Source organism: Ochotona princeps, chromosome 7, assembly GCF_030435755.1.
Source record: "Ochotona princeps isolate mOchPri1 chromosome 7, mOchPri1.hap1, whole genome shotgun sequence".
NCBI lineage: Eukaryota > Metazoa > Chordata > Mammalia > Lagomorpha > Ochotonidae > Ochotona > Ochotona princeps.
Window position 1 is genome coordinate 68709301 of NC_080838.1, and position 23715 is coordinate 68733015.

At 39.2% G+C, this 23715-nt stretch overlaps 1 protein-coding gene across 3 annotated transcripts; it reads right to left on the reverse strand.

The window, feature by feature from the left end:
- Positions 1-745: 745 nt before the first annotated feature.
- On the reverse strand, positions 746-3545 carry CXCL8 (C-X-C motif chemokine ligand 8). 3 transcript variants are annotated; one of them, XM_036495123.2, is made up of 4 exons: positions 3381-3544; positions 2715-2862; positions 2366-2449; positions 746-1997 (listed from the first exon to the last, which is right to left on the reverse strand). In XM_036495123.2, exons 1-4 carry the CDS (start codon positions 3442-3444, stop codon positions 1976-1978), a joined length of 318 nt encoding a protein of 105 aa, XP_036351016.1. In that variant the 5' UTR covers positions 3445-3544; the 3' UTR covers positions 746-1975. The 3 variants fall into 3 exon arrangements, with proteins under 3 accessions (XP_036351016.1, XP_058522711.1, XP_058522710.1); XM_058666728.1 differs by lacking the exon at positions 746-1997 and having other exon boundaries at positions 2017-2449; positions 2715-2850; positions 3381-3545; XM_058666727.1 differs by lacking the exon at positions 746-1997 and having other exon boundaries at positions 2024-2449; positions 3381-3545.
- Positions 3546-23715: the final 20170 nt, after the last annotated feature.

Here is a 23715-nt window from a genome sequence, read left to right on the forward strand (position 1 = left end):
GTAATTTTTTTTGTCAAATATGTGATCTTTAATTGTATTTTAAAGTACTTTAACTTGGTTGTGTCAATTTTACTTCTCATGTACTAATAACTGCTTTATGACATGTACTCTTTTTTCCTATTTAACTAGATCACAGTTGTGTTAAGATACACAAACATGGGGTCTGACATAGTAGCATAGCGGATAAAGTCCTTGCCTTGCATGTGCCAGGATCCCATATGAGTGCCAGTTCCAATCTCAGCAGCCCCGCTTCCCATCCCACTCCCTGCTTGTGGCCTGAGCAGGCAGTCGAGGATGGATCAAAGTCTTGGGACCCTGCACCCACTTGGGAGACTCGGAAGAGGATCCAGGCTCCTGGCTTCAGAGAGGCTCAGCTCTAGCTGTTGTGGCCATTTGGGGAGTGAATCAACAGATGGAAGATCTTCCTCTCTGCCTCTCCTATCTATATATCTGACTTTAGAATAAAAATAGATAAATCTTTTTTTAAAAAAAAGATACATAATCACATGGACTAGTTCATTCAAAATCTGGGGTCAGTTTTGTTAGCAACACGGTATCATGTGGAGAGTGGAAAACGTTCCAACATTCTGTGGAAGATGCTAGGCTTATAACTCATTTCCAAGTAGTACTCTAAAAGGAAGGTGTGTAATTTTCCATGAATCGTGCCTGTTTTTAAAATCAAAATATGATTTCAATAGAAATGAAAGTTGCAATAAATAGAAACTATAAAAGAAAGACAAACACCTTGTAACTTCTACAATAAGTTATATTTTAATTTTTAAATATTTCATGATTACACTTATATTTCCATACCAGCAAAAACAGTAGAAGAAATTTTGGTGAACATAAATACATCATCTTAAATCTATAAAACATAAAGTCTGAAATCATAATCATTGAACTAAAATTATAAGAATCTGTGAGTATGTAATAAATTGATCTTATCCAACAAGTATTACTTGACTCATATTGCCTGGTGCCTTTTGCTGTCTTGAGACAGAGAATCTTAACAGAAAATTCTTTGCTTCAACACAACATTGCGTAGCGAAGCCGGCAGTGACAACACAAGACAAAGAAGATAAAAAACCAGGACCTTCATTTCAATTAAAAATTCACATAAGCGATTATCTGTTCAAATTTTCAAAAAGTACTTATTATCTGAAGTTCATTTTTTGGCTATCATTGGAAATCCTGATCAGAAGTTCTCTCCTATACCATAATTTAATGTCTAAAATAAATATAAATCCAGTCTAATATCATTATGCTGTTCTATCAACAACACTTCCATACCCGTGTTCCCAAATTCACGTTCACATATTGTGACATCTGATGCTTAAATAAATAAATAATAAATAAGTGAATAAGTTACACTTGAAAATAATTTAAGTGAAAAAAAATGCAAAGTGCTTCCCTGTGTCCTCACAACACCCCTGTGAGGTAGGATGTGGCTGGTACATTTTCTCTTGTTTAGGAATTAAGATAATTGACATGAAGCTCACAGATCCAACAGACCGGAGTTGCCAGGTTTAACAAATGAAAAATCCAATATTTCTAGCTAATTCTGAATTTCAGCAAAACTGGTTGTCCCCTCATTTCTACGTGATGTTTGAAACATCACACTTCCAGCAAATCCATTCCTAAAACTAACAACTCGATATTCTCCTAGCCCCCAGTCTCAGCTTTGTTCTTCCGATAGCTTCCTCATGCACTACACTGTTCTTATATTGAAAAAGTTATTTGTTGTTACCATTGGGCTAGATAATTTTTAATACAATATGCCCTATGTAGTGCATTGGACAATGAAAAGAACAACTCACTTTGCAGAAATTCAGATTTAGCTGAGAACCTTATATTTTACCTAGCAACTCTATGACAGATCCATGAAATACATGAAATGCTGACATTGACTATTTTTAAATAATTTTTGCATCTTCACCGAAGAATTCTTGCATAGTACGGAGAATTCATTGATTTTTCATGAAGCTTGATTTTCAGCCCTGAAAAAAATGAAATTTAATTTAAAATATTAATATTAACAGTGCTCTGATATTGAAAGAAAGTTAGGTTCTTAAAACTTCTCTACTGTCTTAGACATTCATGTGTCAGAAATGCCTTATATTCTCAACCGTAAGTAGTGGGACCAGACAGACTTGCCATCTGAAACTTGAGGATAAAAAGGGTTTTCATTAATGATACAAGGACCTAAGCATAAATCCAAACTTCTCTGGACAGAGTTGCGAGGATTTATTTTTAAATCAATGAATAGACATGTAAAAACAAATATTTCCAGAAATAGCAAGAAATGTATAGGCTGGCTTTTGGTCTCTATATCTTGGGGGAGAGCTTGAAAAATGCAGAAACTAACCTCTTCACAAATATTTGCACAACCTTCTGCACCCACTTTTGCTTGGGGTCTAGGCACAGATCTCTTCCATCAACGAGTTTTACACTGAAATGAAAAGATGTAAAAATGAACACATTCCCATTCAAATCATGGGCCTTGAAGCACAGACATAAAATCAAATCCCAAAACAACGCTAAGTTGTTAATGATGGAAGCTACAATGTGTAAATGTCTGACAGTCAGACTTTTGCTTTCAGTCCTTTTGCTCATGACTGTAATTTGTAATACCCCCAACTTTGCAGTATACTGTTGTTTTCTTCAATTCTAGGTCTTTGCTAAGGCAAAAATCTAGTTATGCTGTCAGTACTTACATGATTTCTGAAGTGGCACAGTGAGGTCCACTCTCAATCACTCTCAGTTCTCTGATGTATTTGGGGTGGAAGGGGGCAGAGTGTGTCTTTATGCACTGGCATCGAAGTTCTGTGCCAATCACTGGCAAAGCTGCAGCTGTGGGGAAACCTGAAAATTATCAAATGATTTCATGAATAGACATAACTATGCTAGTTTACTCCCCCTTTTAATGCCAACATAATTATTTGGGGAAAAACAATAGTCTGAAAAAAGCAACTCATTTCTAGCAGACCCATTAAAAAATACTGAAATCTTTGAGCCCTCAGTTGTCAATCATCACTAGCAGAATGGAATGACTTTCTACATAAAGAATGAAAAGTTACACTTGTACAATGTTGACATCCTCACGCTACCTTTTGCTTTCCCTAGACAATGCACAATCCTCTAGGACACTACAGTGGTACCTATCATGGCCAAAGGAAGGTTCACTAATAACCCCTCACAAAGTTCATTCTTTAATAATTTAATAGAATATACAAGTAAGTTGCACAGAGATGATTTCTTCATTAGTAAAATCCTTAATGTTCAAGATGAAAGAAAAACAACAGATGCAGTGTGTTCTCAACATTCTAACCTGCAGTTACTTCTGAGACAAGCATTCCAAGAAGCCTCAGAAATGCACTCACCTTCACACAGAGCTGCAGACAGCAGAAAGGCTGCCAGGAGGGCCATAGCCACCTTGGGAGTCATGTTTCTTCTCAACGAGGTGTTTTCTTCTGGCTCCTTGCTGCCTCTTTCCTAGAAGCTTAGGCGTTCTGAAGCCTCTGAGGAGTTGTGTGTCGAACAGAGGGCTCACATGGCCTTATATACTAAAGAGTATGTGCACCCTCAACTTTGCATTATGTCAGAGGAAATTCCACAATATGCAACCACACGCCTGCCTCCCCCCGCCCCCCAAGGCCAACTCTGAGTCATCAGACTTCCCTGATTGGCTCCTTATCAAATGTTCATAATCACTGAACTTTTCTTTTATCATTAATAAGATTTTAATAAGCAGACTTTAAATGCTGAAGCTTTCCAGGGTGATAAATTATTACCCAATAATGTTTTTATTGATAAATATTTTTTCCAAAGTGTGGTGTAACAGAGTGGCAGCTATGAGAACAAGGGAATTGTTGAAATTTTTATGGCAGCATCCTTTTTATGGCACCATACTGTCTTTGGATGACTTATAAAACAATTTTATTTGTTCTAATTTTCAGAAAGCCTTAGTATTCTAACAGAATAGGAGGAAATGAAATAGTTCCACAAACATTTATCAAGTTGCTTTCTGAATTATGTAAGGGATTAGAGTTGGGTGAGATTAAAGTGTAGTATATCACAAATCAAATTAAAACAAGGGCTGCTGGTATTACACAGTAGACAGACAGCTGAGAGAACAAGGACAGAATCTTCCAGAAGCGATTCCAATCTGGGTGCTAAAGGATGGGTGGGCTGTGGGCAAAGGAGCAAGGAGAAGCATGTGGTGGCTCAAGCTGTATTTATGCCCCTGGAAATGTGCAGTGAGGTTCCTTGGGTGAGAAATGGAAAGGTGAATACCGTGCAAGGTCAAACTCTAATTCAGCCAGCTTTCCTTCTCACTCTTTATCCAAAAAATCCAATGTTAATTTCTACCAAGGAGATGCCATGAGAAGCTTCCTAGAGTCACAAAAAAGACTTTCAGTGCCACTGCCCTGAGGAAAGTCATTTCCATAAGGATGTCTTGCCCTCTGGATAAGTACACAACTTATAAATAGCTTGGTTTGGTTTAACAACTTTCTTTCCTAGGAAGTGCAATAGAGAAGTGAACTTGCCCACACAAGGGTTTGCGACCAGTGAATATCCTTTTAAGTGCTTTCTATAAATGTTAGGTAGTTTTTGAAAAATTATATCTCTTTATCTTCCTCCTGTCAAACCAAGGCTTGAGTAAAAGTAGTACCTGGATTGTATTACTATTTATAGCAAAGTAAATATTCATTTATGTAATTCAGGTGCTATTGTTGTTTACTTCAGTTATTTAGAAATTTGATTGGCAGCGAAGCACATTCTGTTACAGTTGCTCCTTGGCACAACTGGTTCAGTCCATGCTCATTAAGGTCACTCGGTATAGCGGAGCCATTAAGATATTCCAAATTTGATGAGAGTACAAACACCCCTGAAGGTTGATTTTGTGTTTTGCTGAGCTCTATTCGCAAAGGCAGGGCTCATTCTCTCATCCTGATGTTGTTTTTTTGAGATGGAGCTAGTGATTTCTATTTAACCTTGATGCTCACATTGTTTTTGTTGCTGTTGGAATGGAGTATTTACAATGCCCAAACACCTCTTTTGCAAAAGTTGTATAACTCTCACAATGTAATGGTCAGGTGCCTAGGGTTCTCTCCATCCTCAAAAATGGGAATAGACAAAAACAAAATGATAGAAGGCCAATCCTATTTCATCACATTAGCACTTTGACTCCTTGATTAGTATGGAAAAGAACTGTAGGTAGGAATAGAGGCAAGACTAATCCTCTTTTAAAATATCACACTTTGAAACAGAGTACAGTAGAGTACAAAGTTTAACTAGTGTGTGAGGCTGCACATAAATAGAGATGATGTTTTATCACCCTACAGAGATGAGTGCAGAGATGATGAACTTAGCATTTGAGCTGTTTATTTAAGCTGTCCCCAGCTCCCAACCCTGGAGCCTTGAGAGAGAATCCTTTAATGAACAAAGAAGGGCGTCCAGAGATCCTCCTCAAAGCCATTGAACTAGTCAGTCATGTAAGGGAGAGAGCACTCAAGCAGAGAGCAAGAACAAAGGAAGGCTTTCACTTTGGTCCATCTGCACGTAAGTTTCTTCTTCTAGGTGTCTCTTTTCTGTGTTGAGCCATATAAACCCTCCACCTCATTTAAATAAATATTTTAAAATTAATAAATATCCTAAACAATGTCATGCAGCAAAGCAGATTGTGGTAATGAAAACTCTGACTGTGAGGTGGGATGAAATTGTGTTTGAATCTTTTCTGTTTATTTGCTGTGAGACCTTGAGTAAGCAGATGGCCACGCTTCTGGGATGAATGCTGCTAAAATCTGAGATGCCTTCAGAGCTTCCTGTCTCAAGCAAATTCTCATCTCACATACAGACTGCTTCTCCCTTGAGGAAACTAGTTTCAACCCAGCAATAGTTTAGGGTACTAGACAAAATGCTACGCCTAGAGAAAAAAGTTTGATTTAAAATGCTGTTCATCCTCATAGTCAAAAGTATATCTTTCCATTGACATTTTCATCAGCAAAGCTCTAAAATAATGTCAAGATGTGAAACAAGATGTGTAACTCTGTACTTCATTAATATACCCAGATCTACCCTCCAAATTCAACTGTCTCCAGGTATCAAGTTGCAAATATACTCAGTACATGTTGCCTATGCTGCTGAAAGTGCTCTAAGCTTTAAAGAAAAGGCAAATTTCTCCAAAATTTCGACAAGATGGTAAAGCAAACATCTAACAACATGGGTTTTGAACAAGAGCAAATCATAATCATTTAAATGCAAGGCTAATTATTACTGTTGGAATAAGCCCAAACTGTCTTTAAGGTTAGTTTTTTCCATTTTTTACAATAGTAGTAAGTGGATGTTACTTAGCTTTACTTGGTCTGTTATACAGGATCTCAGTGAAATTTAAAGAAGGAATCCTATAGAAAACACCCTGAGTTGTTTTGGGAACAGAGGAAGCACTCAGTAAATGTTGCCTCTCTTGTCTTCCAAGCTATCAATTCCCTGGAATGGGACTGGGACACTTCTTTCAAAAGCTTGCCATTCAAGAATTTAAAAATTGTGTTTATATAGTAAACCTTTTAACTTTTATGCATGATTGCATTCTCCTTTCATTACAAAAACCTCTTTTTATCACTTCTAATAACTCAATTAACATTTGTGTGTTATAAAAAGATCTTATATACTATTTATAAACAGAATTGTGTACTATTTTTTTTTCAAAACACTGAAGTTTGGAATCAGAAAGACAGGGCTAGGGAAAGTTCCTGGTTATGGAAAAGTCATTTATTAAAGATTTGAGGACCTAAATTAATCGTGTCTTCAATTTGAAAAAAATTAAATATTTACTGATATCTAATTTCTTTATAAAACAGAATTATGTATATACCAATTGATTCTCAAAACATTTAAGCATTATTTATCCCAATTCTATAAAAATAGCTTTGAAATGACAATGATTAGATGTGTTTCATAAATCCTATTTCTCAGGATTTAAAAGGAAAAGTCAAAGAAATGAAATCATTTGGCAAAAAAGAATGTCCCTATGTTCATTACAAGTGTAGAGATAAATGTCTGTGTTTAATTATTTTCTAGGGTAAATACTTCATACACCAAGAATTGTCAGGAACTAGTAAATTTGCATAATAATATTTTCTCATCTGTTATTTGTATAGACTTGTGGTATTGTTAAAATGGGATTAAATGAAAGTTGAATAAAGTGGCATAAGAGGAAAAGCAAGCCTTGTGGTACAAATCCTAGAGTTTATTACTCTCCCTGTTAAAACTTTTTTTTTAATTTCTGTTTATGAGTTTTACCTTAACTATTTCCATTTTCCACTTCTGGCTTTAGAAATTAAAAATATTTAAGAGAAATTAGACACAGATTCAAATTCTTCAATAATGAATTCTGTTAAACTAAGAAGCTCTCAAGCCAATCGTGAGGCCATGCACCCATCTGTGCCTCATCCACTTTCCTGGGAAATTCCATGAGTTCAAGGACCATGGCTGCTTCCTCCTGCTGCCTGCACAGTAACAGGTGCTCTACAAACATTTCTTCAGTGACAACCCGAATTGCCCAACTCTCACAACCTCTCCAAGTAATAAAAGCTCTATCAACAAAAGAAAGTAAAAGGGTTTATCTTTGTTTTTGTTCTTGCTTGGGAACAATTCCTTTAATTCAGTGATCTCAGTGGAATGTTTGTGTGGAAAGTACAGCTCTTTTTAGTTAACGTGCTACTTTAGAAGGGGTGGATAAACAGTAATACAACCAGACAGCAAGCTCTTCTCCTGGTGAAATAGCTATCTAACTCCCATAGGCCTCTCTAAGAGCTGGAAGACGTGACAATATACTGCAGATAGAAAAGAAGGAAAACAAATGCTCACAGGTCATGAAATACAGATATCAACAATCATGCTTTTGTTATCCATAGCAGTGGAACCCAAATCCATCCAAAAAGGTTAAACAATGAGTGCAAATTTCAATTGATAGAACTTTCTTATGGAAGCTGTTAAAAGGCAATACCAATGACACAAGATGACAGGCAAGGGATGGTTAAATTCTAACACAATTATCTTTAGTATGCCCAAATAGACATATAATTCAAGAATAAACTACATAATTGTTTTTCACATAAAAGGAAGATAAGGTTATAAAATAACTTGGTTCATATCTGAATTTAGCGACAAGGACCAGATTATCAGAATCACAAGATTTATGATAAATAAGGAAATAAAAATTCTCAAGTCTGTTTACTCTTTAGGTCCATATTCTCACATTTTCCTCTGCGTGGCTTACTCATCACCATTTGGTAAACACTTCATCTAGAATATATCTTTCTTCATTGAATCACACAGCTTATAAAATTCCATCTCTCCATTTAGTTCCTGCAGGAGGGAGCATATCACCATTCCAATGTTCTAGTGGAATTTTGCAATAAAAGTAAAGCTGTCCAACCCAAACCTGCTGAGTAAAATTTTCATCTACTTCCTTTTCCCAAAGAATGGGAAAGAAACCTGGAAACCCCCTGGCACGGTCTTCCACAAAGTTGGAGACAAAAACAAACTAAAGAGGGGAGGTGGTAGATCAGGAAAAAATTTTAAAAACTAAAAGAGGTGGGGTGGTGGAGCAGGTGGAACATAACACATTCAGCCCATAAATACAGACCCATAACAATACGATCAAGAGACCTGACAAGAAACAAAGCAGGTGCTAGAGAGCCAAGGTCAATGAGAAAAATTAAAATGGCACAGTTTCCATCTGGGTTTGAATTGGACTCACTGAAGCATAATTGTACTAACAGAATCTTATTACTAAGCACATAGTATTTTTGTATAATATTCGCAACACTGTATTTTTGAAGCTTTATTCCCATATGAAGGACACCCAGCAGATTGAAGGTAGGATAAATCCGACTCCAGGGAGCCTGTGCTGCCTCCAGCAGCTTCTCCCCTGTTTTAGAAGGTTCACTTTGTTTTGAGCACATTTCTCTTCTTTCTCTCATCTCCTGCTGGAAAGGCTCTCGAAAACTGGAGAACAGGATCTTCATACAGGGTCTGGCGGTTCTATAAAGGCAAATCCTGTCCTTTGGCTGATTTAGGGTTACGCTCACCTCAAGATGAGATAACAACTATAGGACAAACAGCAACAAAAGGAGGATGATTCTGAAAAATCAGTGATTTCCAAATGGCTCTGCGGAGCTGGACATTTTCAGATGTATTCTAAAGAGTTGGATCTTCCCAGGAACAGATAGGCCAAAAGTCTACTCTGAACAGTTATGGAAAGTTAGGGGAAAATAATATTCAAAATATAAAATGGAGACTATTTGCAGTAAATTTGGATACTGCTGAAGTAACTCCGATTTGATTACAAGGTTTATAGAAAAAGGATCCACTGTGTTATTCTATGTTCTTAGCTTCATAAAGTATTCCATTCTACAATACCAACATACACTTAAATAGCAGAATATTAGACTTGTGACTATTGTTGAAGAATTGTTCTATTGTAATAATATTAGGAAAAACACTACAGGAGAGAGAGTAGGGATGAAGGAAGGGAGAGATGAAGGAGGGGAGAATCCCTATTCCTATAAAACTGAATCATAGAAAATGACAAATTCAATATTTTAATTTCAGTTTTATTTATTCCAAACACTTTTTTTTCTTGTCGAATTCATTGCTGGCTCATAGGTTACACGGTGGCATCAGTTTTCCCAAGAGACTTTCGTGTTTCCTTTCTGTCACTCATGTGTTAGTTACTCAGTGGCTCATTTTTTCATGGTGCTGCAATTTGTTCTCGTGGCTGTTATTCTAACTCATAAAAAAAAAGACAAATCTCTCCTCCTGTCGAAGTGTTGAACGCTTCATTGGTGAAATGTGTAAGTCTGCAGAGTTAGCCCTTCTGAGATCCAGAATCCTGTGTCATTATTCCTTGAAGTTCAGTGTACCGTGACCAGCTGTAATGGCAGAGGCCTCCTGCCCAACCCTCACATTCAACAAAAATTCAAGAGAATCTGCGCTCATCATCCAACAATGGCTCTTTAAAAGCTGAAATCTCCACGTTCTCAACTGAGAAGAGCAAGACATGGGTTTCATGAAGAACCTAGAGTTGGGGGCCATCAGATGCCCACCCCTCCCCCCAAACAGGAAGAAAAGAAAATGTTTCCTGGGCTCTTGCCAACACAATTTCCTCATGACTCTTCTAAAGGCTGCAACTGTTTCACTCCTTGTTGTGAAACAAGTAATGTGGTTGGGGTTGCAGGCTTTTTTTTTTTTTCCTTAAGAAAAAGGAGACAGAGCGAGATGGTAGATTAGGGTGAGGATAGGTTAAAATGGACAGAGAAGGATTAGCCAAAGAGAAGCAGACAGGGTGTGATCCTGGGAAGCAGGAGAGGGCAGGCCAACGACAGAGGGATACTGGAGACAGTGGAACAGTGCTGCAGTGACCAGACACCCCAGTGGCCATCAGAGCTCCACCAGCAGGCAGGTGGGAAGAGAAGACCTCCGGGAACGCAGGAGGTGAATCCAGCCACAGAACTGAAGACAAACAGAAGCAAAATGTCAGAGCCCAAGTGGGCAGCTGTGGGAACAGCATGGATTTCACAGCCCAGACCCCCAACAATGCCATATCTGCCACATTTTTATTTCAGTGACAAAATCTCTGGGGGCAGGTGGCAGACAGCAGTGAGCTGTGCAAGTACTAAGCCAAGGGAGAATCCACGCATTGCACTAGTCCCACAGGAAAACAATACTGAGGTGGCATTCCTTGGATTACATGAAAAATAGGTCTGGGTTGCCCCAAGACCTAACTCCCAGCAGATTCTGGCAAGTAGAGGAAGGGGAAAAAATCTGGGTAATAGATGCCACTCACAGGTCTGTGATATAAATTAAAGCCTCAGCTGGTTTCTCCCTAGTCCTGGGTGCTGCTGGAACTGGGAACAGGAGAAAGGCTCAGCAGATAGCAATGCGGCCACAGCATAGGACCACAGAGGGCGGGAAGTGGCAACACAGGAGCAGTGGTTGCAAGAAGCCATGACAGCTGTAGAGCATGGCACCCCAAGGCTGAAACTCACTCGAGGGTGTGGCACAAGTGACAGCAGAGAACAAAGCAGTTGGTGGAGTCAGTGAATTTAACCTGTACATATGGCCACATGATCATATCAATAGATGCAGAGAAGGCATTTGATAAAATCCAACACCACTTCATGCTGAAAACTTTAAGCAAGATAGGCATAGAAGGAACATTCTATAACACAATCAAAGCAATTTGTGAAAACCCAATGCCAGCATCATACTAAATGGGGAAAGATTGGAAGCTTTTCCACTAAAATCTGGACCTAGACAGGGATGTCCACTGTCACTATTGCTCTTCAATATTGTATTGGAAGTCCTTGTCAGAGCTATTAAGCAAGAAAAAGAAATTAAAGAATTCAAATTGGAAATGAGGAACTGAAATTATCACTATTTGCAGATGACATGATTTTTATATAATAGAACCAAAAGATTGATTTTTAAAGTTCTTGGGCCCAGCACCATGGCCTAGCAGCTAAAGCCCATTTGGGCGCTGGTTCGAATCCCGGCTGCCCCATTTCCCATTCAGCTCCCTGCTTGTGGCCTAGGAAAGCAGTCAAGAATGGTCCAATGCCTTGGGACCCTGCACGTGTGTGGGACACCTGGAAGAGACCCTGACTCCTGGCTTCGGATTGGCACAGCACCAGGCATTGCGGTCACTTGGGGAGTGAGTCATTGGATGGAAGATATTTCTCTCTGTCTCTCCTCCTGTCTAAATATGTCTGACTTTGCAATAAAAATAAATAAATCCTTATTTAAAAAGTTCTTATAATTGTTTTTTTTTTTTACATTCCTCACACTCTGCACAAATATTCTAAAAGGAAAAAGTGAAAAACGAAAAGGAGTGACTCAGGTCCACCATGATCTTCATAAAGCTTGGTGGCAGAACCTTACAGCACAGTAAGGCACTGCCCACCTTTGTAGTACACATTAATGTAAATATAGTATAAACTGGGGAGAAGAGAACTGCCTTCCCATCTAACATGTATCTGTCTATCTATTCAATTGTTTGTTTTTCAGTTAGAAACATGAGGGCCCTGCCTGCGCAATGGCTCAGTGACTAAATTCTCACCTTGAATGTGCCAAGATCCCATTTGGGCACCAGTTCATGTCATGGCTGTTCCATTTGCTTTTCTTGTAGCCTGGGAAAGCAGTCAAGGATAGCTCAAAGCCTTGGGACCCTGCACCCTCATGGGAGACCTGGAAGAATCTCCTGGCTCCTGGCTTTGGATAGGTTCAGCTCTGGCCATTGTGGCCACTAGAGGAGTGAAACAATGGATGGAAGACCTTTCAAGGTACACATGAATTCTGTTTCAGTTGAGCCTGGAACACCGCAGCCTAGTGAGGATTGTCATTAGCCCAGCAATTCCCAAACCAGAAGGCTACCATGGGAAAGACTTGTGACATTCAGCTTATCTCAAGACTAGCCCCGCCTGTGGTCAGAGGGCAGCACTACCACACTCTCCTCCACAAAGGCAGTGGTGGCAGGTGGGGCTGGGGACCTTTCAAAGAAATGCAGCCAGGATCTTAGGCAAGCACACTGCTCGATCCCTTTCTTTTCCTGATTTCTGTAGACTGATACCAGCTCACCAACTCATTTCCTGTACTCTTGGGTGTGTGTGTGTACTGTTACATTTAGGCACCAAGGCTTGTCGTTTTCTGTATTCACTGCCATCCAACTCACTTTTTTTTTTAAGATTTATTTATTTTTATTGGAAAGGCGGATATACAGAAGGGAGGAGAGACAGAGAGAGGATGGTTCACTCCCCAAGAGGCCGCAACGGCTGAAGCTGAGCCAATCCAAAGCCAGGAGCTTCATCCAGGTCTCCCACACAAGTGCAGGGTCCCAAGTCTTTGGGCCATCCTCGACTGCTTTCCCAGGCCACAGGAAGGGAGCTAGATGAGAAGCAGGGCTGCCGGGATTAGAACCGGCGCCCACATGGGATCCCAGTGCATGCAAGGCGAAGACCTTAACCACTACACTATCGCGCCAGGCCCAGCCAACTCACTATGGTTGAACTTCCAAAGCTTTCGCGTTGAGTTTTTAGTAAAGACGCAACTTGCTTCTACTCCCTTTACGGAGTTGAGACCAAGCCAGCTTGCTCTGCTTCTCCCTGGCCCCTGAGCACTAGGAGCACCGTGGGACTGCCTCAGGAATGTCTGCTGTCCAGAGGACCTTGTAGTTATGAATTTCGTGTGTGTGTGTGTGTGTGAAAAAGAGAGAGAGAGATCCTGTCTGTTCAGAATGAAGTGGAGAAAAGAAAAGAGTGCCAAAGGAAATCCATGCTTGAGCTTCCCTGAACCAATGTAGAAGAGGGAATTAGGGAACCACACACACACACACACACACACACACACACACACACACACACAGAGTTATTTTATCTACCAAGAGTCAGCTTGTTCTTAATGTAAGGGCCTGTCCAAAAATTCACATGAAAATTTCTTTGAAACACGTAGAAATAAGTGTACAATCTTTTTCCTCTTGTTCCCCAGCTGAACCTCTGGAAAATCCAGGTGACTTTACCTTTTTAAGCAGGCATTCATTCAGTCCCAAGTTGCAGAAAGTCTCCGGACCCACTAATGTCCAAATACAGTGACTCCCAACCCAGTAGATTCTCAAACCTCAGAGTAAATCAGAACCACATGGGAGGCCTGCTAGACCCCACACCCTCACTGACTTTCCCTGAGGATCAAGTGGACTCCTCAGGCTCTGCTTTCCAGACAAGTACCAAGGTGGTGGCTTTAATGCTTGTCCAGGGGCCAGAATTCAGGGACCACTGCTTTATTTCAATGTGCTGTGTGTCCTAAGTGCTTTCTTGTGTTCATTCTCGCTGGAGAGTGGTTTCTGTATAAAAGGACCTGGGATCAGTCCCAGGTTCCTCAACCATGATGACTGATGAACCAATCTCCCAAAGACAAAGTTCTCCCAAGGAGGCCCTGGTTCAGCACCAATTGGTGACTGTGAGTACTTGCAGCCAGCTTCCTCTTGGAGGCCCCATTGTGAATTCAGATTCCTGAGGCATGACTCAAAGTAAAAGCTGTGTAATATTACTTGCTGGCATGACCCCTGAACCACGTGTGGAATTCCCCAAAGATTTCTAAAATTTCCCTTGAAGTCCCCTTTCCTCAATAAATTTTTCCATCACTGATGTCTCCAGAGTAAGACCTTGTTCGTTTGTGCATACCTTACCAGTTGCATGTCTCTCATTCATTTCTTTTGAAAGGCAGAGTAACAGACCCCAAGGGAGGAGAGATCTTCCATCCATTGTTCATTCTCCAAGTACCTCCAAGACAGGGGCTGGACTAGGCCCAAACCAAAAGCCCAGAATTCAATCTGGCTCTCCCAAGTGGGTTCCAAGGACAGGAGTCCTGTAGCCATCCATGTTGGCTGTCAGGTTGCCCACTGACAGGAAGCTGGGAATGGGGATGAGCTGATGCTGGGTACCGGGGACCCTGATGGGTAATGTGAGTGCCCCATGCAGCATCTTTTCATTTTAACTCTTTGTATTATTATCATTTTATGATACAGTTCCATAGGCCCTGGGATTTTCCTTCTCTCCTCCCCAACTACCTCCCTCCTCACTGAGTTCCCCTACATTGTTACTAAAGTATAGTTCTTCATACACAGTCATATGTCCATCATTTTGGGCATGGACAATGACAGACAGTCCAACATTCTATTGTTAAGATATAGTAAACAGTTTCATTGGGAATCCATCTTTGTCTGGAAGTAGAGATGTATAATGCATTGTATCCTCACATTTGGATATGACAGTCTGCATTACACCGTTACTATACATCCCCTTAAATGAAAAGTCACAATACAAAATCAACAACAGGAAGAAAAATAGAAATTTACAGTGCCATTAAGTTAAATAACATGCTACTAGGCATGATAGCCTTCATTACAGTTACTATACATCCCCTTAAGTGAAAAGCCACAAAAAAATCAATAACAGGAAGAAAAAAAAGGAAATTAACAACACCATAAAGTTAAATAGCATGCTACTGAATGACTAACATGTCGCTGAAGAAATGAAAATCAAGAATCTTCTTGAAGAAAATTATGCTACTGTTTGATCTACGAGTCATTGAAGAATTTAATCAGAAGTGCTTTGAAGAGATGAAATTAACAAAAGAAAAAAAGCAAAATCCATGAGATACAGTTTCCACTGATGTTTCTTGGTGAAATGTGTCTCCTGTAGGCAACAATAGATGGGTTTTGTTTTTCAATCCAGTCTACTAATCTGACATTTGATTGATGAGTTCAAGCCATTTACATTCAGGATCAATATGAAGGTGTGGTAATTTGGTCCTGTCATTATAGCAATGGTTGTTTATCGATTTAGTCTTCTGTTGTTATTTTACTGGGATGTTCTTCCTATTTGCCTTTGGTTTTGGGGGGTGCTATTCCTCTTCTCTGCCAAGAGAACATCTTGAAGTATCATTTGTGTGCAGGTTTGAAAGAGGCAAATTCTTTAGCCTTTCTCTACTGTTGAAGAATTTTATGTCATTTTCAAAGACAAAGCAAAGTTTTGTTGGGTACGTTATCCTGGGCTGACAATTTTTTGTTTTTATAATCTAGAATACATTGCTCCACTCTCTTCTTGCCTGCAGTTTCCTGAGAGGTCTCCTGTGAGTTTAATTGGCATTCCTTTATATATCAGTTGATTTTTTTCATGTGCACATTTAGGAATCTTTTCCTTATGTTCAATTGAAGAGAGCTTGATGATCATGTGTCATGGTAAAGATCACTTTTGGTCAACCTTGTTGGGAGTTCTGTGCCCTTCCTGAATGTTGTTTCCCATTTCTTTCTCTAGATTAGAGAAATTTTCCTTTATTATTTCATTAAATGCATTTGTAAACTCAGCTTCTCTCTGCACCTTCTGTGACTCCCATAACTCTTATATTTGACCTCTTAATAGTGTCTTTCAATTCTTGAATATTTTTTTCGGCCTGATCCAGCTCTGCTTCCAGGTTTTTGTTTGTTTCTCCATGGTGACAGGAAATATCTTCCAATTCTGAGGTTCTTTCTTCTGCTTTCTTCATTCTATTTTGGATACTCTCCACTGTACTTTTAATTTGCTCCACTGTATTCTTAATTTCTGCTATAACTGCTTTTATTTGATTCATTTCCATTGTGACATATTCCTTGAATTCCTTGAATGTCTGCTTTAAATGCTTCTCGTTGTTGATAGGAAGTTTTATAACAAGTGTTTTAAATTCTGTATCCCCATTTTCTCAATGTATTCCTCAGTTAACTCTGAGGTTGGCAAAGACTTTTGCTCCTTTGCAATAATCTTCAGTAATAGTCATTGTGCTTCTGTCTGTTCTTTTGTTCTTGGTCATTGTACTTCTGATTATCAGATTCTTCTCCTTGGACAGGTTTCTAAGCTCTGTCACCCACAGGTCTACAGTTCGATTTTATTTATTGCAGTTGGTACATGGCTGTTTGTTTGCAGTCACTTGTGCCACTCCCTCCAGCAAGTTCCAGGTCTGGGTTCTTATGTTAGATTTCCAGCATGCTCTCTGTAGCCCCAGCTCCTGGCTCACCAATCTCCATCTCCTGTGATACTGTGCTGAGGCTGCACTATTCTCTGTACAACCTTTCTCCCACTTCCGGTTGGAGCAGGTCCCAGGATTAGAGAGACACTTGGTGTCCTATATAGCTAGGTTGTTGATGGTACTGATCTTGCAGAAACCTTTGGGTGTTAGGTTTGAGGGCCACATGGACCCTATTTTGACTTGCATAACGTCATAGTTGGTATTATTTTCCTGTGGGACTGGTGCAATGCACTGAGCTCAGTGAGTTCTCACTGAGTTCAGCACATGTGCAGCTCACTGTTGTCCCTGCAGTCTTCAAGTTTTTCCACATCATACAAAATAGTGCCTGATGTGCCACTACTAGTGTTCATGATCTGCTGGCCATCAGGTCTGAGGGCTACCTGGACCTATTGGGTGGAACCTGTAGGATGTCAAGTTGTTACAGTTCACTGAGTCAGAAATTATTTCACTCCCAGCTCAGTGCATGCACAGTACTGTCCACAGCTCTTGCCTCCTTAAACAAAATGGTGCCCGATACGACTCTAGGGGGCAGACTGGGTTGTGAAATCTACCCTGTTCCCCTCACTGCCCATCTGGGACCTGCCAATCTGTCTCTGCTCCTGGTTAAATCAAACGGAGTACTTTGTTTTGGTTATCCACCTGAACTCCCAGTGAAAGTCCCTTCCCACCTGGTTGCTGGTATAGTTCTGGTTGCTGGTGAGATTTGGATCGCCATTGGCTGAATGCTACTGGGGTATCAGTCACTGCAACACTACACTGTTGTGTCTGCTGCTTTCCTGTGTCTGTCAGTCTCCAGGGACTCCTCTGCTGTTGTGCTGTCCTCTCCTACTTCCTGGAATATGCCCTCTCTGCTTCACACTGGCTAATATCTTTCCATCTGTTTAAACATGTCCTTACTCTCTCCCATGCACCAACTTAACTACTGTGCCAAACACTCACCTGTAACTAAAAAGGAAGAACTCTGTGGATATATATATGTGTGTGTGAAATATATATTTATGAATATATATAATTCATGAAAATAAACCCCTCTTTAAATGTGACCTAATGGAAGATTTTTATGAAAAGCATTTTGTTCTAACCACATCTGCTTTCATACCCAACATGTCCAGTCCAAATTTGGTAAAACAAGTATTCATTCAACTTCCCATAGAAACTGGGATCCAGGAACCCATAGGCTGTTTCCCTACAGTGCTTTGGTTTCATTTTGATGTGTTCAATTTCTAGGTGCTTAAGATACTGTTATAAAACATGCCAATAATTCATTTACTAGTAATTTTATGTAAAATACTACCAGTTTTCATAGTAGTATCTAATAAAGGAACTCACGTTGAATCCGGATTTTCAAAGATCGTTAAGAAATAAATTTCATAAGATTGAAGTAAAAAGCTTTGACGTTAGCTTTTTTCCCCCAGTACTAACAAGGATGACAGGAACAATCTGGCTCTCTTGATGCTTATTTGTTCATTAGTTTCTTTGGAATTATTCACTAGGTTTTATGGGGTCACCCAGTCCTAGTTGTTTTCTCCCTCATTAGGCATAAAGGTACATGCAAGGATCTGAATTGACAAATGTGGGCCCAAAGCTGTGCACCATGGGGACAATCTGTAATTAACAGATGCTTGCAAATACATAATAAATAGAAAAGAAACAGTGTCAAAAGTGCAGAAATGTTTCAGTTGATTTTTATGTGCAAAAATATGAACAATGTATATAGAACAAAACCTCCTGAAATTAGGTAAGGATGGGATTTATCTATTTCTTGAGTGTTAAGCTTATGCATATGCAACAATTCAATAATCAATGAATACATACATGATTTCCTGCCTATCACACTGCAGAAATTATACCATGTTAGATCTCAGCCAAAAGAAATACTCAGCAATATTATTCAACCCTGTGCAGGAATTCTGAAAATTTAAAAAGCTGTACATCCAGACACACACATACACAAATATTTAATAATGCACTTGACCAAAGTTAAAGAGAAAAAAAGTGCTTCCTTGAGAAAGTGATAAAACCATTCCTTTCAAGTTTTGATGATTTGATCTTAGCAAAATAAGTAATAAAAATGTTATTGACTTACCTATAACATAATCACAGTAGTGCTTATTTCGTCTTTCATTATTCTTAGGATTCTGTGACTATTTTTTCCTTTATTTCATTTCATTTCTTCCACTCATCCAATAGACTAGTATTTTTATTTATTCTCTTCTTTTTTTTTTTTTTTACTTTTTCTTCATTATGTTTGAAAAGAGAGAGGGAGAGAGGGAGAGATGTACTGACAGACGGAGCAAGATCTTCCATCTGCTGCTTCACCTCTTCAATCTTCACAGCAGCTAGAGCTGGCCTGGGACAGACCAAAGTCAGGAGCACAAAGAACAAAGCAGAGGGCATCACATTCCAAAACTTTAATTCACATTATGCGGCTACAGCCATTCAAACAGCATGACAATAACATGAAAACAAATCAGATCTAATGACCAATGGAGAATAGAGATTTTAGACGTAAACACGTGTCTACAGCCAAGTGATCTCTGAGAAAAGTGCTAGGTACATTCATAGGAAAAAGAATGGTTTTTGGAGACACATATGCACAACAACTAAACTAAGCCCTTATTTCATTGCTTTCAAAAATCTACTAAAAATACCTGAATGTGAGCTCATCTGAAACTTCATGACAGAATAAAACCTAGGGGAAATACTTCAGCACATTAGAATGGACCAGGACTTTCTAGATTGGAACACTAAAGCATAGAAATCAAAAACAAAAATATGTATTGGATCTCATCAACCAAAAGAGGTTTTTGTTTTTTTTTTTACAGAAAAGGAAATAATCAGCAGAGTGAAGAGAGTGGAGCTTAATATTCCTATTTATTCTTCTTTTTTTAATTGTTCATTTTTATTTAAAAGGCAGATTTACAGAGAAAAGGAGAGAGAGAGGAAGATCTTCTGTCTGCTGGTTTACTACTCAAATGGTCCCAATGGCCAGAGCTGAGCTGATCCAAAGCCAGGAGCCAGGAGCTTCTTCCAGGCTTCCCAGGTGGCTGTACTGTCCCAAGGCTTTGAGCCACCCTTGGCTGCCTTCCCATGCTACAAGCAGAGAGATGGATGGAAAGTAGAGCAACCGAGACATGAACCGGCACCCACATGGGATTCTGCAACTGAAGGTGAGGGATTAGCTAGTTGTACCACAGCACCAGCCTCCTAATATTCCTATTTTTGTAACTGCAGTAATTGTAGTTACTGATCCAAAGGTGTTAGGATATCAACAGGTTGTAATTAGTGTATGAATGAAAAAGAATAGTCTATTCTTTGCTTACTTTTTTCAGATCACAAATGATAGTGAAATATGCAGGCAACTGGACACAATGACACAACAAATGTTGCAGGTGTCAAATCGTTGGCCTCCTACCTGAGCCACAGATCGATGTATTCTGATCTTCAGGGATATAAAGCATTATGCCCAACTGTACAGGAAGTCACCGGACCTACATGGGCAACTCCCTGAACATCCATTTTCATTAATGTAAATTACAATGTTTCATGGTGCATTAAGATCAACAAGGGAAGATGATAAAATAGAAAATGTTACTATAATCTGAAGGTTAAAATTAAATGCTTCCACAGGAATGTTACATTCATGAGGGACTAGCAGGTCTCTAGCATCAACTCTATCCTGTCTCATCAGAGGTGCTTTGATCACAGGGGGAAACTTGTTGATCTGCCATGCTCTCCTTCTGACTCCTACTTAACCTCTTGTTGTAGTTACTATTCTTCCATCTCCTGTTGGACTGTGCACTATGTGAGAATACAGAGCCTGTCACTTGTCTTCTACCTCCTCCCCTGTGCCCAAAGCATGACTTCGTGCATTGCTAATGAAGTAAGACTTGTTCATTCTGGGACCATGGTTACTTCAGGAACACTCTAGTAGAGTTTACCACAAGCACAACAGTGAGGACATTGACCTCAATGTTCACAGACCAACCAAACTAGCCAAGTTCTCTGCTTTATTTCTAGGACCCAGAATCTTCATTTTGACCTCCCTCTCCTCTTTTCAAAAATTGTCTTTTGATTTTTCTTGTATAATATGAAATAAATGATTTTTTAATGTGGGTTTCAGTAGGGAAAAAGTCCTTAAACTAAAGGGAATTATAGACATCGGTTACAGGAAGACATTATTTTTGTCACAGGGTAATCTCAGTTCTTCTAAAAGCACACCACATAGATGATTACACATCACAGTGACTTATAAGGCCAACCCTAGAGTGACCCTGTATTGGATATCATGAGTCAGACTAAACTCATTTTTTGGGTAAAAATGTGCTTTCCAAGTCTAAAATGAGCTGTCTGTGTTAAACAATATTACACACCGTAGAATCCATTGAGCTTTATTAGTTACATGGTTTAATTTTATCACAGATAAAGCTCTATTCTCTAAATATAAAATAATTGGATTTTGAAGCTTTTTGATTTCCTCATCTGTTAAACAAGAATCTTGGGTAGTTATAGCCAATAATATTTGATTATATTTTATGTAGCCAAAAACATATATTTATTTATTTTATATATCTTTGATGCTTTCCATATATTGTTTAATCCTAAAAATAATTTATCCAATTGGTGCAATTACTATTCTGATTCTCAAATGAGAAAAGATTGCGCAGCTTGTTCAATTTTCCACAGACATTAAATGCGGAGGGAGATTCAGAATCTGATATTAAATTCCAGAGCCTGTCTTCTAAACCACATGTCATGATTTACAAGCCTCTATCCAGAACTAAGATTCGCTAGATTCGCTAGGTCTCCTCACTCATCCATATACACATCTTATATAACAGGCTTAGCTCATGAATAATCTTTCTCTAATTATTTTTTATTATTTTTTATGATACAGTTCCTTAGGCTCTGGATTTCCCATCCCCCTCCCCAAGTTCCCTCCCTGTCATTGATCTCCCCTCTGCTATTGCAATGAGTTGTGAACAGTCACAAGCCCATCATGCTGTTATTAAGGTGTGAATAATCTTTAAGAAACTACACTATACACAGTACTTGCATAATGAAACATTTTGAAAGAAATGATACACACCTTGTTTATTAATGTTTCAGTATGATAATAATTACTAGAGGTTAGTTATCTAAATGTGTTTTCAGGATATTTTAACTTGCTATAGCATTTGGATGCTTGAATACTAAGATTGCTAATAAGTATGCATTAATGTTGAAATTTTTCTTTGCCTTTTGCGGATGCTACCAAATAGATACATTGTGCTAGTTTCATTATACATAAAACTAGCACTGACTGGGTTGCTGACTGACCTATCAAAGATTTGGGAGATCCCAACTCATGTGGAGGTCATCTAGTTTAAGTTCTACATTTCAGACTAAAATTTTTGCAGACAACTTGGATAAATGTTTTTGTTGTGTATTCCAAGCCTTAAATACAGCTGCAACTCATGCAGTTTGAAATACTTGACTGTATTTTTCATAGCAAGTGGTTTTCTTTGGTATTTCACAATGAATATTCTAAACATTAAAAATTGCAGTGTAGTGGTCACATAAAGCTAAGCTATTTCAAGGCGTCTATAGGGAATACTTGAATTTGAGATCTTTTCTACAAAGCTAACTAAACCATCTTGGATTTCTCTTCTCATTGAAGGATTTGGATCACTTTTTAACAAGCCACTTATAAATTTTGTTTATTAAAGCCATCTTGTTGCACACACATCAGACCAGATAAATCCCAGATGATGCAGTCTGCCCTGTGTGATAATACAAGTTGATAGTTGAGTATAATCTTAGTTTTCTCTTTCCTTAAAGATTGCACAAACCAGCCAGGGCAATTGGGTTGTGAGCCCTTGCTCAGGTGCTCATTGGCTCTGAGGATTTGAGAAGCCATTCAATCCCTTTGCACATCAGACTCATCATCCATTCAGCCAAGAGTTTAGACTCATCTTAATCCGGCCTTTCTGCAACTGCCCTGGAGATGAATTCACGTACGGAACTTCAACATCAGTGGTCTCAGGTGCGGGAGCTGTCAAAAAGGAAATCATAGCCGCCAAAGTTCCTCTCGCAAACCATCCACGTAAAGTTGGGATTTTTCAAAGCAGCTAAACAAGTTTTGATTTGATTTGTTCTTATACTCTCTCTTGTTAAAATACTGAAATTCTATATATTTTAGAATTTAAGTTCAAGTTTTTGATAAGGATATACATAATAATATGGGGGAAATCAGTGAGAGGAGGGCATTTGGGAAGTGGGGAGGGGAAATCCCAGAACCTACAGAGCCACATTGTAAAATAATAATAAAGGAAATAATATACAAACTGTTATAAAACTAAGCTTGAATGTGATCTTCTAAACAGACTAGTTCAGGGCTTAATGTTGTGGTACAGTGAGTTAAGATGCTTCTTGGAATGCTAACATCCTTCCTGTACTGTACTGGTTCAAGTCCCAACGGTTCAGCTTCCAATTCCGCTCCCTGCTAAAGTACAGGGAAGACAGCAAAATATGGCTCAAGTACTTGGGCTCCTGCCACCCACGCAGGAAAGTAGGATAGAGTTCTGGGTCATTGGCATCTGTCTGGAACCCCAGCCATTTCAGCCATTTTAAGAATGAGTTAGGAGAGGGCCTGGCATCATAGCCTAGTAGTTAAAGTCCTCGCCTTGCATGCACTGGGATCCCATATGGGCACAATTGTGTCACGGCAGCCCTGTTTCCCAACCAGCTCCCTGCCTGTGGCTTGGGAAAGCAGTCAAGGATGGTCCAATGCCTTGGGACCCTGCACCCACGTGGGAGACCTGGAAGTTCCTAACTTCTGGCTTCGGATCGACTCAGAGAGTGAATCAGCAAATGAAAGATATTTCTGTCTCTCCTCTCTGTATATGTAACTTTTCAATAAAAATTAACAATAAATCTTTAAAAAAACACGTTATTATTCTATTAAGAACAAAGAATGAGTTAGGAAATAGAAGATTCTTTTTCTCTCTTCTCTGTCTCTTCCTTTTCTTCTCGCTCCCTCACTTGCCTTTCGAACAAGTGAATAAATACATCAATGCATCTGTTTAAAAGAAGAATAATCTAGCATTTCCAAGG

Excerpts from the sequence above, each read along its gene's own strand:
- CXCL8 (XM_058666727.1), bottom strand. The coding sequence starts at position 3,444 with ATGACTCCCAAGGTGGCTATGGCCCTCCTGGCAGCCTTTCTGCTGTCT. Across the intron at positions 2,863-3,380 it reads GTCTGCAGCTCTGTGTGAAG|GTTTCCCCACAGCTGCAGCT; the intron begins GTGAGTGCATTT and ends GATAATTTTCAG. Across the intron at positions 2,450-2,714 it reads TGTGCCACTTCAGAAATCAT|TGTAAAACTCGTTGATGGAA; the intron begins GTAAGTACTGAC and ends TTTTCATTTCAG.